The 18,137-nt window shown below is 41.2% G+C and overlaps 1 protein-coding gene across 1 annotated transcript in view; it reads left to right on the top strand.

The window, feature by feature from the left end:
- Positions 1-12,165: 12,165 nt before the first annotated feature.
- Positions 12,166-18,137, top strand: part of rxfp1 (relaxin family peptide receptor 1) — a 117,236-nt gene continuing 111,264 nt past the window's right edge. The window contains exons 1-2 of the mRNA XM_063188496.1: positions 12,166-12,213; positions 17,410-17,577. Of these exons, the coding sequence (XP_063044566.1) occupies positions 12,171-12,213; positions 17,410-17,577 (211 nt within the window). The 5' untranslated portion in view covers positions 12,166-12,170. The remainder of the gene's footprint in view (positions 12,214-17,409; positions 17,578-18,137) is intronic.

Genomic DNA, 18,137 nt, shown 5'->3' on the forward strand with positions numbered 1-18,137 from the left:
ACATGATTAAGCCATTTTTGACAGAGGTGAGCCTCGTTCTCCGTTGATTTCCATTTCTCTGATCTACCTACAGGTAATGGCCGCTACAGATTGCCGTGAAAAGGGGGGCGGGGTCCTCTCGTGTTATTTTCTACCTCTATGATATTAGCACTAGGAGGCTAAATATGGTATCTGGCTAACGTGGACACTTTTCTCTGTGCCTTGCACCGATGACATCGAACTTGCACCTCCTCAGGGCGCAGCCAGAGCCCTCTCAAATCCCTGCCAAGGTAATTGTCTGCTACATTGTGCTCTCCCTTACAGGGGTGCTTGTCAACAAACAGGGCACGTGTGGCTACTCTCCCCTGTAGAACAGAGATTACCTCCACAATTTGCAGTTTACCTTGCGATGACGGACCTAGGTCAATTATCTACACATCTGTGTGTAAGAAATCACATACCCCCAGCTGTAGCCTCATAATGCATGCCGTACCACCAGTGGAACGCTGTAATAGTCATTTAAAGGTCACTGCCATTCTAGGAACAGCAAATTCATAACTACGTATTTTAATGGGTTAAGTCATTTCTGGCTGACTGCCATGGGTGTGCATCTAGCATTATTCAGTGCTGCCACAAGTGTGTTTCAAATAGTTGTGACAACTTATAGTAGGCTACAGGTACAAATGTATCCCGCTTACAGATAAATCAATGTGTAATTACAACCAAGTTGGAATGACATGAAACACAGAAAAAAATAACGATAATTTTACCCTTTTCCCAAAGCAGAATATGCAGCCTGTGAGGGGATGGACAATTTCTTGCCTGCGCCCCCGCAGCGTGTTCAGTGTGTGAAATGTGTGCTCCTAGCTTGATTTCAGTGTGAAGGGTCAGAGACTGCCCACACCTGGTCAAATTGCAAGAAAATATTTACATCAGAATCACAATTTTAAACTAGAAATGCACTCAGAGAGTTCAGACCTCTGCCAAGGAATCTTTTTGATTGAATATTTGACTATGTTACACCCTATTTAAAAGTCTTTCTGCCTTATTTTTGTAGAGTTAGAAACTGGAATGTCAAAATAGGCCCTGGTGTTTTTTTTTAAAAATCCTGAATATGAATTGTAATCACAGTGCAAATTTAATCACTTGTTCCTTTTGTCATTTCCAACCATTCCAACCACAAAATTTCATCCAAATCTGTGCTGAACATTTCGTGTTATCCTGCTGACAGACAAACAAACAGACAGACCAATGCGAAAACATAACCTCATTGGCAGATGTAATTACTAGGGGGTGCTTTAGAAGACCACCAAGACCACCATTAAGGTTCATAGCATTAAAACTACACCAAATGTGACATAGTAATCTTATTGCATTTATAAAATAGAAGGTAAATGATTTTCTGAATGATATCTGGGATGGGGCAGAGAGGGCTGTTGTTTTGATAACCATTTGGTGTTTGCATTCCAATGGGGGGTTTCTTATCTCCCTCTCTCCAAGACCGCCTGTCAGGCAATCCATCACTGAAAGGACAAATGCACTATTTGTCCCCTTTCTGCATTGTCTGCAATACAGAGGAGTGGTACTGACCATTTTTTTAAAAACATTTTTTTTTAACGTTTGCAGTCGTCTCCGTTATTTGGATTTTGTATCAACTGGCTTTAGAAGGGCCGTCTATGGGCATGACCATATCTGCTCTTAAAACCAGACTTAACATTTGTTTTACAAAAATGTGTCACTCACCAAGGGTGGTGTTCACTATTATTCCATAACAGGGTTTGTAGTGTAACATGGCTTCTGTCGTGACTGTTATAGTATATGACACAGGTAAAGATCTTGCATTGAACAATGTGCATACAACAAAAAAGAAAACACACACACACACACACAGTGGTAGACAGTTGGGAGAGGATCAGACTCAGTGGGCTTTATTTGTCACTATGGAGTATTTCATGCCATGGAGACTCTGTTTCATCAGCCTCTGTCTTACAGCTCTCCTCAGACACAAAGGCACACGCACACACACACACGCACACACACACACACACACACACATCTGGTCACCAGTTCTATTTGGGAAGCTTTCCATCCTGGGGCAGGGCTGGCCCATCAGAATCAGCTGGTGGTATTTTCGCGACTGTGACATAATCGAGAAGCGATTGCTGTTTCAGATAACAATGCTGCCCTACAAGGCAAAGTGCAGTAACTACATATTTTGTCGAAATTGAGGTTAGACTGAAAATGGTCTTCATAACACCTGCTTTAACTTGTGACAAAGCCTTATGGTCAAAATGTGTCCTGTTTTAGAAATATTACAATGTCAAATTTGAAGTAAAATATCCAATATATATATCCAATAACTACAATATCAAACCTAATACCAATGCCTTTTCTCAGTTTCAAAGTTGGTGTAGTTACTGCATTTTGTATAGGGCTCACATTGTATAGGACTCGCATTGAGGGCACACGTCAACTGTTTGAGCTGAATTGTAGAGTCTGAAAGAAATTGATAAAAAAAAAGATGAACAGAGAATGGTTTTGAAGGAATTTATTGATGGCAAGTATGGACAAGTGGTGCTGCAGATACAGCCATGCATTCTGAAAAATAATATCCATCACAGCTCTCACACATCTGTGAGTGAAGCTTGTGGAGCTGTGCGGATTACGGAACAATACTGAACCATATATGAAGCCTACTTAATAGGGTGCATCAAACGCCCTGACGTCTGAAAATCCTTCTCTGCTTTTGCAAAATTGTTCCTTAGTATAAACATAACACATGTGTAAAATCTTAACAAATTTGGTTAATGTTAAAGGGTGGCACACTATGCTTGAAATTTTGAATGGCAGTGGATGGGCTATTTTAGCCAAATCCTTGGAAATTGTGTTTTTACGCTATTTTGGTCAAAATTAGTGAAGAGAATCATTTGGAAGAATGCTCCAGTTCCCTTTCCACTTTCCCAGATTTGAAATTTCCTGGGTCTCTTTTTTAGAGCCTTCCTTCAGCATGGCTTTAGGCCCCATTTGCTAATCTTTTAGCCATGTTCGAACACCCATGTATCCATTATTTAGCCATTTTTGGGGGGTTTGGTGTCCTGGGGCAGTGGAAAGGCAACTGGAGCATTCTTCCAAATGACTGTTCTCACAGTTTTTGATCAAAACAGTTTCAAAAAACACTTTGCACAGATTTAGCTAAAAATGCCCATTCACTACCATTCAAAATGTCAAGCCTATTGTGCCACCCTTTAACATCAATCAAATTTGCTAGACATTTACAAGGGAGTTATGATAGTGCAAAGGAACAATACTGCAAGAGCAGAGTGGGATATTGCAAAGTTTTCATTTTTGAGGGGCGTTTAATGTACCCTACTACCTAAACATGTGTGAAAGTCCTGTCACGTACTTGTTCCAACCAATTAATTTAACCAAGTTATCCTGACCAGCATTGCTGTACAGGTTCCATTGATTCCGAAATTGCATTGATCACAAAAGGAATACAAAGAAACACAAAGCAAGTCCCTGCACTTTCAGTCATACACACTTGCTCATATGCACACGCACACACACACACACACAGACGCACACACAAAGAAAGAACGAGAGTGGGGGGGGGGGTTGGAGTGATTAACCTATTGACGCCAAGGCACCTGCAAAAAAGGGTGGTGAATGCCTGAGACCTTTTTAAGAAAAGCTGCCCTCAACCTATAAAAACCTAAATATCTCAGCTTCTGAAGCACATAAAACTATGCACTAAGTTGCATTTAAACGCTAAGACCCTCATCTGTCTTAGAATGTCTTAATTCATCCCAAACAAACAAAGATTTTTAATAAAGTTGTCTCAAATCTCATGAGCCTGAATGTTGCATAATGCAGCTCTAGGCGCCAGCGCCAATGTTGCGCAACGCAACATCAGGCATCAATGGGTGTATGATTGAAATTCAAAAACCTACCAGTGACCTGTGGCAGGTTAAATGGTCTTGACCGGCTAATAAGGCGTCATTGAGAGTGATGTCCATTGTGCGTCAAATGGCTTCTTTCTTTCTCTCCATAATTATTTGTAAGAGCACAGCAACACAGGCCACAAATATTACAATTATTTGGCCAATTACAAAAGGCATCTGACTGTGGTCTCTCCTGATGTCATTTGTATTTGTTGTTAAATGTCAACACATGTCAAAGTCACACATGCATGCATTGCTGGGCCAGGGACAGGGACAAAGTCATATGAAATACAAGGTTGTCCTGCACCTGTGCCACATTCTTATTTTTCATTATTTTTATATTTATATACATCTATATACAGCAACAGTCAACACTACACTATTTCCAATTTGTTTTTTGTTCATTTAAATAGGGTGCATTCAGCTAAATTGGGCCACTTTTCGGCAAATTCAGAAAGACTGATGAAATCTGAGGAAGAACATCAATACATTAACCAAACTTAATATTGATTGCATAAAGTGGCTCATAATCTTCCATTTCATGACCAAAAACAAGATGATTAATGTAAAAATTATACATTTTTACAAGTTGTACTGACAGGTGTGTGTCATCCTGGATGGAAAAAAAAATACATTCAGGTAAAATGGGCCACCTATTCAGGCAAAATGGGCCACCTATTCATTCCAATGGTAGAATTGCACAAAAGGAAAACAAAATTAGTGATGATTTTAATATTCATCCTTTTTTGTTTTCAACACACTGTTTCCAAAAAGATATCACAACTTCATTAAAAGAGCTCCCCTGACACCTCCATCTTCAATTATAGACACATTGTTTTTGTAGAAAATATGAATGGTAATTCCCATAGAAAAAAGCGGGCCAAATTACCTGAAAGGGGCGGCCCACTTTACCTTAACATGTTCAGCCAAAATGGGCCGATGGGTTTTTTGACATTTTTAGGTATTTAAACATCACAATGTTGCCACAGCTATGTTTTTCCAGATTAAGGGCACATATTCAAACCTAAAAACATATCCGTTTTTCCAGTTTTTATCACATCTGAAAACAGTATCATCCTTATTTTATCTAGACGATTTCTTATTTTGGCAAGACTGAAATTTACTTTCTTCTGTCACTCTCCATATGAGGGTTCCCCCTGCCCATCAAAAAAGTATTATGCTATTCAAATGACTTTAAACAGATAGAGTAATAGCGTTGCAACAATTTCAGTACATTTGTGGTGGTTGGTCTGTAGAATTAAAAGAAATGAGACACCCAATGCTTATCCGGCCCAATTTAGCTGATGGCCCAATTTACCTGAACGCACCCTACAGTTTGTTGTACAACTAACTCTAAAATGAATGTATTGAACTTAGCAGCTGCATACGGGACGTCATTGGGTAACTCCCACCCCCCACTTCCTTCAACAAACCAACATCGCTAGTATTCATCATGCGTCGGCTGTATTTTTCCACACCGGAGAATAGCTAAAAAACAAAAAGAAATTGCCAATTCAAGCACTCTGTGCTGATTTTCAGTGTCATTTGCACTTGATGTAAATGTACAGTACACAGAAAGTAATTGGGGTGACAAAATCCACTAAATTCATTCACATTGGTCGGAAATCTTTCCACTGCAGCTATTAGGCAAATCCAAGCTATGGCCCTGAGGGTGGCGTATCTCTATAAGAATAAATCCAAAATGTATTACAGACGCTTGGCTCGTCAAAGAACACACCTTTGTCATGAAATAACAGTCAATTGCAGTTTTACACTGATTTACTCCCAGGGTGAGATGCTGTCCAGACTGTTTGCCTGCCGATCCATCATTATTTCTTTGTCCCCTTCCTCTTCCTCTGATCTCCACTCCCTCTCCAACAGCACTCCCAGCTATCCTAACCTAAGGTGAATGGCTTACACATAAATGCGCAAGTACGCATATACGTGCAAGAGTGTGCACACATGTACACACGCGCGTGCACACACACGCACACGCATACACACACACTCATGTGCCAAGGTATACCAGTACTCCAGCAGTTCTGTTATGTAAAGGACTGGAGTACCATACAATACAGACAAGGCGAGTCGTGACCTCCTTTAAACAGGATTACTGCACCCAGACACTGGGAAGTGTTTCAGCACCACGGACAGCGGCAGTGTCTGGCAAGCTCTATTAAACTCCATAACCCCCTTTACCTCTACGGATTTTTACACTACAAAACTACAATCAAGTATCCATGAAGTGAAATTTGAAGTGAGGGCAGGTTCTATTTTGTTAAGAAGACTATTAAATTGGCCTTGAGTGTCGCTCAAATGGAAAGGCACTGTATTGTACAGCTATGGTTCAATTCTGGCCTGAGGTCATTTCCCGATCCTCGTCCCTCTCTTTCACTCTAGCTTCCTGCCCCGTGTCACATTGTCCTGCCAAAAAGACTTGCGAAAAGAAAGACTATGTATTTTACTGACTATTTTGGTGCATTTACCCAGTAAGTGTGAGGAATAAAATTGCACACTGCACAGTAAAAAAAGAACTGTTGTTTTTACGGAAAATTGCTGGCAGCAGTGGTTGCCAAAGTCTACCTTTAAACAAATAACGGTATATTTCCTTTTTACATTTTACGGTAAGATTATGGCAGCAGTGGTTGCCAAAGCCTACCGTTAAATAAATAACGGTATTATTTTTTTTACATTTTACGGTAAAATTATGGCAGCAGTGGTTGCCAAAACAGATTGGACAGATTATATTCAGGTGAGTTCAATTATAGCGTTACAATCAGACAACTGATTGGACTAATTATACTCAGGTGAGTCCAATTATAGAGTTGCAATCACAGACAACTGATTAGACTGATTCTACTCATTGGAGTCCAATAAACATCAACTTAATTAGATACCTAAATAAATGTCCAATTGCCAGATTGTCTAGTGCAGGCAGGTGGACCAGTCTAGTATCATCAATGAAGGGTATGCAAATCCATTCTTTATTTAAAAAAGGCCTGAAAATAACCTTAAGGAAAATGAAGGCCAAAGCTAGCGGGGCAAGCAAGCTAACAAACAAGCTAGTTAGCAAGCCACCATGCAGCCACCCTTACAACGTGACCTGCTAGCCGGGCCGGCCAGGTGAGGGCAGGCCAGCAGCAGGCCAGCCGGCCAGCCGGCCTTACAGCCAGCCAGCTAGCTAGCTAGCAACCAGTGAGCAGTACAATGCAACAGTCCCTGTTTAAATACATGTTCAAGTGAACCATGTGACCCGAGTGATGAAGCATTTGGCAGGTGCAGGCAGTAAGTTAATCATTGCATGACAGCCCTTGGCACTCAGGTGAGGTCAGGAATTGATTGATAGATTGATTCGGATGGGGTAGAATGACAGTTTCAAATAGACTGGGCTACTTCTAAGAGCTCAAGGGATTACTGTCCCAGGTAGACTTTTTCAGATTATACTAGCCCAGTGATACTCACTATTTTTTCCTCAAGAGCCACATTAGGGGAAAAAAGTCAGGAGGAGAGCCGCATGGAGCGCAACAACCCCCCCCCCCCACACACACACACTTTTCAGGGCCTTTCTTTTTTTTGGGGGGGGGGATTACATCAGATAGTGATGGCCTCATTATACATGGTTGTAGTATTATTTATGCAAATTATCATTATTAGTAGTAGTATTAATTATTAAATGAAAAGTAGGCCTATTATTAAATTATTGAATTATTAATTAATTACCCTATGTCAGCAATTGCTGTTAGGCCTCCTAGCTCACTTTTAAACACTAAAAGACACCTCTGCTGAAGGGCACTTTTACATCAAAGAGCAAATGGGAAGTTCAGTTTAACACCAGTCTAACTCTGATCAATCGAACTCTGGCAAATTTGCTGTGTACATATGTGTACACCAGTGAAAAATAAAGTCATGTACCGTTTCTTGACTACTTCATCTCACTTAACGGTATTTTCCAATATCTTCGTTTACAGAGAACAGTCCAGTATTTTCTACATATGACACCTATCAAAAATAAAGTTATGTAGCGCTTTTTGACTAAATAGTGGCTTGCCATATTTAGTACAGAGATAAACTGTTTTACATTTTACGGTCCCTGACTGTTGCAATTTGACAGTTTTTTGCCGTAATTTCAACAGGCATTTTTTACAGTGTGGTAATACTTCAATAGTCAAGGAGATCTGCAAAGGCACAGGCAAAGACAAACAGGCATATTCAACCACAGGTGTTCAGTACTTTCTCAGAGTCAACCTCCCAAAAGAGAATGACTAATGCTCTCAAGAACAATATGTGACACTACGGGACACTGCAGTTCTTGTTAAGGACGAAAATGATTCACAGAAGCACTGACAGGTGTGAGGACCCTACTTGATCAATGGAAACATGCAGCCAATGGTGCAGGTGTGATGTCAAATGCTGCCTGCTGGCAGTTCTCTGACAAAGGCTTTGGGTCATGTAGAACGGTCACATCTGGATAAAATCCCTCTTTCAGTCAACGAACAGTAATATGAAAATGTATAGCCAGTCTATGGCTGTAAGAAAAGCAGAATTATAAGTATGTACTTACAGTATACATAGGCCTACTTAAATACATGCAGAGTACATGCAATGACTATCTAATAAAATTCCTTCCTACATGGTATTAAGCATGGGCAGTGCTGGGGACTTACAACTCTTCGCTTTCGTGTCCCCACATCCAAAGCCATTATGTTCAAAGACAATCAAAATCAAAGTCAAAGTTTATGGATGTCCAGCATGTTCGAGTCTCAAAGTCTGAGCAGTTTGTTTCTTAACTTTGTTTCTTGTTTCTTTGATCTTGATCATTTGTCAAACCTTTGTCAAGCACCTCTGACTGCATTATACATGGGGGACTGGCCAACTAAGTACCTTACTGATTCCTGAGCTCATTAGACACACATTTCAATGACAATTGCAAGAGAGACTGATTAATGAGAACTGTTATGCACATGTTTTACAAGTGGAATCAGATTTTTCTGCTACTCAATCTAAAGAAAGTGTTTTTTTTCTCCCACCATGCATTATTATTTTGTCTCCCTCCCACCATCCATTATTATTCTGTCTCCCGCAGTGTATTTCTTTCTTTTCTTTTTTCTTTCTTTTCTTTTCTTTTTTTGCCCAGACTATAGAACATTTTACATGTCGTATTGATTTGAAAAGACAGACCATGGCAGCTAGTCCATTTTGTGTTCCTTTTGAGTCCATTTATGCCACACACAAAAAAAGTGGGGTAATGGTCACATAAGAGTAATTGGCATGGCCTTTTGTTACGCTACAGACATGTGATTATCTTGGAAGAGTTATACTGTCTTCTTTCTGACTGTCCATTTATGGCAAAAAAGGTAACGGACAAACAAAAGGGTGACTTATGTGGCTTTTTTGATATGCTGCAACTGTTTTCATCCGAGGGCCACTTCAAATGTATGTAATTTCTAAGATTCCTTTACAAACAAATGTCATATGTCATGTGAAACTAGATAACATTACAATTATATCGGGGACAAGATAAGAGGGTCTCAAGGGCCATAAACGGCCCTCGAGACATCAGGTTCCCCATCCCTGCATTCAAGAGTAAGTTGTCTTATCATCCCATGATGATACCTGCACCTTACCTGCACTACCTCAGTCCTGGAACATATGAACATTACAACATGCTGCTTACAATGCTGCTACCCCATCTACTACTTTATATAACTATTGTTATTATACTGTTAATATTGCTACTGTCACTGTTATTATTTCTATTATTGTAACGTCTACATTCTATATTATCTATCTTCTGTTACATGTTCAATGTTAAATGTTGAATGTTAAATGTTAAATGTTAATTTGTACTGTATTTATTATTGACCACTTACTGTTACCAGTCCATCACTGTTACCTGTCTGTCTTGCACTTTATGTCAGTCTGTAAAATGTCAGTCCTGTATATGTCTATGTCCTGGCATGGTGTAGAGAGAAAACGTAATTTCATTGTCCTTGTATGATTGTGCATATGAAGAAAGTGACAATAAAAGCTGACTTGACTTGACTTGATGATGAAACAGTTACATTTATCCATTTCAGGGCACTATGACTTCCTCCTCCAGTTATGCAAAACCTGAAAATGAGAGAGGCTACTGTCAACAACTAAGGACAAAGTTCTTGAGAATGTTGGTGTCTTTTGGTGTCTTTGGATTTCTGGGGAACATCTCATTGACCTTGCATGAGCCACGCAAGCATTTGAAGGTCATACCAATGGACTCCGTGACAAGGTCCTGCATCCCTCAGTCTGTGTTTACACCACACCATTCACAGCTTCAGAGAACACGGTCCCTGATCGTTTCAGTAGTTCATCATCAAGTTGTTTCAGGATGAAAGGCATCTCTGAATGTCCTTCGCTCCGGTACCTACTGTATGGCTATCAGCCATATGATTGGAAGATCATGCCTTTTCTCTGCAGTATACTGTATGAGTATGAGTGTGTAGTATGTATAGTAAATAACACACACAAGCATGAGCTTACACACACACACTCTCTCTTTCTCTCTCTCTCTCTCTCTCTCTCTCTCTCTCTCTCTCTCTCTCTCTCTCTCTCACACACACACACACACACATATTACATTACATTACATTACATTATATTGTATAGACACTTTTTCACCAAAGCGAGTTACAATTGAGGACATAATCAGTCTACAACACTTGCAAATACAAAGTACACAGAAAATATACAGAACAAAAAGTGCAGATGCCAAGTAAGTTTAGTATATTAGCACAGGGTTAAGTAGAGTACATACACAACATGCCATAGGGGACTCCGGGACAGGGACACACACGCACGCGCACACACACAACAGTATGTTTTCACCTGTCACTCTTACTGTAAGTGCAGACTCTATACTTACAACGCTCCTTAGACTTCAGTCCTCCGGTGCATGCGTTGCTCCACTCCACTCCACTCCACTGCCCAGCCAACCCTGCCTGATTGATTGATCGTCAGTAAAGTCCTGCAGAGCACAGGAGAGTTGAGCCAGCTGATGGATGAGTGCAGTGGCAGCAGCTTCGAGGGGCATTGGGGAGCTAAAAGGGGGGTAATTAGAGATATTGGTAAAGTAAAGAGGGCGATTAAAAAGCCCTGGCTCTCTATGGGGTGGTCATTAAATGCCCCTTGGCTCGGTACTGCACCCCCTGGAGTGACCCTGTGCAGCCCCCCTACACTCTCTCTCTCTCTCTCTCTCTAACACACACACACACACACACACACACACACACACACAGTAAACAAACACTATGGAAAAGGGTAAGCCGTAACTACCCTGCTATAACCCCACTCCACACACACCCTGGAACAGACACTTCAGAGGAGGAGGCAGACTCTGAATGGGGACTGGGGTTTCCACTTGTTAAACCTCTTAGCCTACGTCCAACGCCTATCTGCCCAAACATTTATACATGTCTCCTGTGGTCAAATCCTCATTTGAGAACAAGGAAGCAACTAGTGGGCTTAATCGTGCTTAGTCCATTTCTTAGGACAACGGTTCCCCTCGAGTCATACGTGACCATGTAGAATCTATATGTGTCAGTTTTGCTGGTGGATGACCATCTTTCGTCAATTTTGCAGGAAGGCTAACTTGCTGCCCTCGTCCATTAAACTGAGACTCAATCAATCAACACTATATCTTAAAGTCGAATTTCAAATCTAGTAATAAGTTAACTGCCCTAGTTAAACATCTAAACTGCAGTCCACAAATGTAGGCCTACATAATTTAAATAAGAGGATAGGACAATCATAGGACATGGCCCTTCAAAATCCACATGGATCTTTCCTGAGAAATAAACATAGTAATTTGTCTGAATAATATTTAAATAAAAACGATGTGTTGTTTTTATATCTGAACCACACTATTCGGTTACGTAGTACAGAAGAGGGGAAGGGGTGTCATTGTGCTCCCGTGATATTTTGCATATTTTTCAATGGACAGTCGCTGTGAGTGCAGCAGTGGCTCTGACCGCCTCGCCGCTTATTTGGTTTATTCACTCCGTGTGGTCAGACTTGCTCAGCGCGCGCTGCCGTCCTAAACAGAAACGTTCCATCCACTTCTTTCCTCTGCTCTTGTAGTTTGGAATTGTGGATGTTGAAACAAACCTTTTTTGGCGGTGAATAGTTACAGTGTTGGTACATGGTGTTTACTGAACCGAAGTGGCATAAGATTCGGATAACCAAAACTCGCACTTTCTGGAGAATTCGTCCATGGCAATGCACGCTGGTACTGTCAGCATGATGTTGTACGGCATCTCTGGTAAGTTGTTCTGCCTGTAAGTCTTTTCCATTTTAGCTTTACGTCAGTTACAAGGTTATGACATTGCTTCCAGTGTAACCACATTGAAGATGTGCGGTGTCAACGAATGTGATTCCTCAAGAAATATGTTGTCGCATATGTCTTAACCGCACGTTATCATGACTATGTCTTCCTGGACAGGTGTTAGCCTACATTTATTCATTAACAGTCTATCTCTTTGTAATCATGGGACATAGTCGCTGTCATTGTTTTAAGTAGCCTAAATGCATCCGTGCGGCAAATTCATGAGCCACTGGTGCCTTTTTACAAATTAGTGTATTCGAGTGTTCAGAGTTTTGTTCAGTCCTCCTGAAGAAGAAAGGCGGTATTATATGAAGTGAGACTAGGCACCTCCAGCGACTAGTAGGCTACCCTTAACAATTTGTGGTTCCGAGAAAATGAGAGCCCTTGGTTCCGGTAGACCTACGGTTTTTTTGTACGTTGCCAGAAAGTTCATTTCGGTTCTAATTTACGCAGGTTGTAAACTGATGGGGTGATGACGTGGAAACCTCTCGACAGGTCAATCCCCCAATTATAATACATAGGCCTATTATGTTGTGTGCATAGCCTATAGAATTCCAAAGTGGCTTTCGTTTTCTGTCTAGTCAAAAGTTTGCCTTTTCCCATCTCATTATAGCCTATGTTTGATGTCGACAAAACCTTTAAAATGTTTTCATTAGCCTACTTGACTGCGCTGCGAGAATCACGTCCAGTTTAAATAAAATCGATCTCCATAGTCCCATTATCCAGTCAAATGCACATCTGGCAGACTCTGGAGAATGACGGGTCCTGCAGGCATTTGCTCTTCTACTATAATGCACATGCCGATGTGGAACAAACAAAAAAGTTAGGCCCTATACGATTGATCTGAGCTCAATGAATCTGAGTGATTAGGCCTATATCAGAAGTGGCATTACAGAAAATCAATCCTACATTATTTACAGTGGTGTTGCACTGTGATCAGATCATTCCACTATTCACAGCATGTTACTTAATAGTATTTATATCCATGTGTCAAATAGAATCCTTGTATCAAGGAATTCAAATCTACACGGGTCTTCCTGGTTAAATGTCAGGCTTTGAAAATGGAACTGAAGAATTCTTTGTGTCTGTCAATCATGTCATTTTTGTTTTATGGACATGTTATGAAAAGCTTACATAATCTGGTGGTTACAGGTGTGAGTGTGTGTGTGTGTGTGTGTGTGTGTGTGTGTGTGTGTGTGTGTGTGTGTGTGTGTGTGTGTGTGTGTGTGTGTGTGTGTGTGTGTGTGTGGCAAAGTTCTGTTCAGTTTCAGCTGTTATTGGTAGTTTGTACATATGGAGACAAAGGTGTTTTGTTTATCCTTCAAGGTTTAATGCTACAGCAAGACAGGTACTGGTATAGGTATGTAGTCTGTCAGCCTATCATTTGACCTCTTCCACAATGTTTGGATCTTGTACGCCTTGCTTGTCTCTTGGATCCAAATAAAAGAAATCAAATGTGTGTGTGTGTGTGTGTGTGCGTATGTGCGCATGTGTGTATATAGGCGACGAGTGAACAAAAGTCGAGGGAGAGAGAGAGAAAGAAACATTGTGAGCAGTAGAGAAAAGGGGGGGTAGCATGTGTGTGTATTTCTTAATACATCTAGTCTGTTTTTGTGTTTGACATTTTGGAGACGGCGTTACAGATGGCAGGTCCTATTTTGGGAGTATAAGCTAGGTGTACAGGTGGCAGGTCTTGAATGAAGAGATAGATTTGGGAGATGGATGCCGGTGTACCTACATTCACTGTCAGAATATCATTTCCTGATGGGATTTGGGAGCGTTTGAGCAGGGCTGATAGTGACAGTGGCATTTTATTCATTTATTTATTTTACCTAGGGACACCACTGTGTATTACGCTTGTGGATATGGCTCAATGTACCACAGAACTCTAATGTTGGCGTACCACTTGTGAAACATTGCTGCTGAATTTACAGGGATTGAGCTGAATTTACAGGGATTGAGGACGGTGCCCAATATACCACAAATTGACAGAGCTGTAGAACACATTATTCAGACAACCCAAATCACTCTGACATTTACCAATCTTTCCAAAACTTGCAAAAAGTTTTGTGCTGACTGAAGTATAGTAGAAGCATAGTACAGGGGCATAGTAATGCAGTATTGATTTCTGGGAACAGCGTATCTAAGTGTTGCATTTACTGAAAAGACTAATAAAACTGCTCATCTGCAAAGAGGGACATGTTTGTGCTTCATGGTTGGGAAAGATGTGCTCACATGCTTTAGCAATAAATGTTTCTTCTAATTATATTTGTGGGCATTTTGGGCCGTTCTTAGATGGGATGGTGAAAATGTTGACAGGAATTGTGTGTGAGAGAGATGTGGTAATATTGGGAAATGACCCAGGCCAAATTCAAACATGGGCATCCAGCCCAGATGGACAGGTCCCCTTGTATTAATACATGTACCTGTACTTGTTACATATATGGCATGGTTGGTGAGAATCCCTTTTATAATTACATATTGTCTTGTCTTACAAGACATACAAGTCCTACAAGACATATTGTCTCAGTATTGTCATATTGTAACAGTGAGCAGGGCCAAGCAGGGACAGGTTTGACTGGGCTCAGGACAAATCATCTGAAAGGGCCCCCCTCTCAATACATACAATGTAATGGGGAGCCACATATGGGCCCCCTCTCTCCCTGGGCCTGGGACAACAGGCCCATTTGTCCCCCATGTCAGCTTCTCTGAACGCGAGAAACACAATTTCAATTCCTTGGTATATCTAGTACAGGTGAAGACAATGACAGAAAAGCTGACTTGTCAAAGCTGACAACCTATGACACATACCTATGACCACTCAGCCTTTTATCATGCTGTCGCCCCTAGCATTCAGGACAAGCAATACACATATTGATTCAAATCATGGCAAAAGGTCAGTGTGTGTGTGAGTGAGCTCGCTGTTCCATAGTTGAGGAATGAAACGTTATCAAGTAGGACTCATTGTTTTGACTGGAGAGAATTCCCATGGCTAACGGTGGTGAAAACAAATTTCCCTGTTGGCACAATAAAGGCAATCTAATTTAATTCTTATGTAATCTCATCTAATCTAATCTAATCTATTCTAATCTAAAGGCCAGAAGGAAGGAAGTGGACATACTAAGATAAGGCTGCTCAATTATGACAAAAAATAATATCGCAATTATTTCAGTCAATATTGATATCAAAATATTTTTAGACAATATTTTTTTAAGTAAAAGTAGTGTGAGTGGAGGGCCATAGAGAAACACACAGTGGTGTTCTGCATGAGTGTTGGCGTGTAGCAAGTCTGCTCTGTGCTCGCAATGGCTCAAGTGGAGGATAATGTATTGTGCTTAGCGTAACCTACTTTTTGGCAGTATAGACAAATGACAGAAAATATTTTTTCAACTCAATATTGTGAAATTTGATATAGTTTGATAGCTAACTTATATTTATATCACTATATACATTTGAGATATTGCACAGCCCTAGTAGGAAGTCTTTGAGAAATGAGGAAAGAGAGAGAATCCCCAGAGTTTTATGTACCTTCGGCCTGTGTAATCTATGGTCCCTTATCTACCTGCAGTCTGGTTCCCACTTCTTTTCAATGGCATTTTAGTAAAAGGTGCTCCATCGCTGAAAATTCCACGGAAACTGTTTGCTTTACTCTAAATTGCCTCAGTACACAAATAAACCCTGCTGAGACTTTAACTGTGCCACAAAAACTAGAATCCATCTGAGGACAGAGCTATAAAGCAATCGAACAAGTTGCTGTACTTTCAATTCAGAATAAAAATAACCCATCTTACATGAAGACCTTTCGTGAACAAGCCTGAAAGCTGAGGTGAAGCCACAAAGGCAATGATCCTTTTCTATCAGGTCATGAAGCGCTCTTCCATAACATCAGGACCGTCCTTCTAGGTAGCAGGGACTATCTAGCCACATTACCTGTTTTGTCCACCGTCAACTGCTATAGATGATCTGTCATCGGCTCTATTGTCATTGGATGGTGATGGTCCCATGAGGGCTCACTTCCTGTAGGACATGTCACAGTGGGTATTTCTCAAAGTAAAGTCCCCTAGCATTGCTAGGGCAAGTAACGCCCATTTTTTGCGGATTTCACCAAAAAGTATCCAATAACTAGTTCTAAGTGTAATTAGTAATTGGATACATCAGGCGCAAATGGACGTTACTCATCCTAGCAAGGCTAGGACACTTCACTTTAAGAAGTGTGTGTATTCTCTCTCCCTGGTGTTTGCTCTTACAGGTTGCTTGTGTTGCGTGGGTAGGAGAGGTAGGCGTATTGTACATGGTGCCAGCATGGGTGCCTGGATTTCTCTGGAAGTGTGGCAGGTTTGCCGGGGTGCAGTGAGTAAACAGAGTGTGGAAAGATGGAAGGAGAAAGGAAGTTGGAAAACAGAGAGAGAGAGAGAGAGAGAGAGAGAGAGAGAGAGAGAATGGGTATCACTTGCATAAAACCAGTTGATTGTCATTCATACATTTACTTGTGCCTGCCGTGATAGGATGAAAGTCTCGAACATTGGTGTGTGTGTGTGTGCACGCGCACACGCACACTCTTATCCATTGATGCTTGGCAACATTTGTGTGTTTGTGAGTAGTAAGTTATTCACCTTAGGTTACAGCTGGGTGCGTGCGTGAGTTTGTGTGTGCTTGTATCTGCATGTCTGCCAATGTGTGTAACTGTTTGTACGACTTATTTTTCCTGTGTTGGTAATGGGTGCACCTATAACATGTTGGAGGAGGTGTGTGTACATTAAGGCTGGGAGGCTCTGGAAAAAATGCGTATCACGGTTTTCTTGATGAAAATTAATATCACGGTTCTCTGCACGATTTGTTTTGATAAGCAGCGATTTTACCCCACATCTCAATGTTTCTGAAGAAAATCCTGAATTTGAATTAATCACTATTTCTATTTTAATCACTTTTTTGGAATAAAACTTAAAAAACCCTTCTTTCATCGAAAAGTGAATCTTGTGTAGGTGAAAACCGTTATCATGTTTTTTTAACGATATACCGCCCAGCCCTAGTGTACATGTACATACTGTGTGTGTATACGTACTGTATGTGTATGTGTATGTCTCTGCCTATGTGTGTAAATGCCTGCCTATGTGTATCTTGTTGTCCTTGTAGTGGTGCTGGGTGTGTCTAACGTGTCGGAGGAGCAGGGCCTGAGCCAGGGCCCGGGCCAGTGCCCCCTGGGCTACTTCCCCTGTGGCAACCTGACCCTGTGCCTTCCCCAGCTGCTGCACTGCAACGGGGTGGACGACTGCGGAAACCAGGCGGACGAAGAGAACTGTGGTGAGTCACCAAATGACACACAAACACACACACATACACACACACACACACACACACACACACACAGGCACACGCATGTACACACACGCACACACACACACACACACACACACACACACACACACACACACACACACACACACACACACACACACACACATGAATGCTCTGTCTCCCCTCTCTCTCTCTCTCTCTCTCGCTCTTATTCTATCTTCTGTCTATATACTCTCTCTCTCTCTCTCTCTCTCTCTCTCTCTCTCTCTCTCTCTCTCTCTCTCTCTCTCTCTCTCTCTCTCGCTTTCTCTCTCACTCTTTGCTCTGCTTCACAACCCCTCATTCTAAACCATCTTCTTTCTGTTTGTATTTTTTCTCTCTGTCTCTATCTCCACACTTTCTCTATCTCACTGCTCCAATTCCTGCCCCTAACCACCATTCTAAATCTATCTTCTCTTCCCCATTATTTTCTCTCTCTCTCTCTCTCTCTCTCTCTCTCTCTCTCTCTCGCTCTCGCTCTCTCTCTTTCTCTCTTGCTCTCTCTCTCCTCTCTTTCTCTCTCTCTG

The sequence above is a fragment of the Engraulis encrasicolus genome, chromosome 22 (assembly GCF_034702125.1).
Source record: "Engraulis encrasicolus isolate BLACKSEA-1 chromosome 22, IST_EnEncr_1.0, whole genome shotgun sequence".
In the NCBI taxonomy this organism is placed as follows: domain Eukaryota; kingdom Metazoa; phylum Chordata; class Actinopteri; order Clupeiformes; family Engraulidae; genus Engraulis; species Engraulis encrasicolus.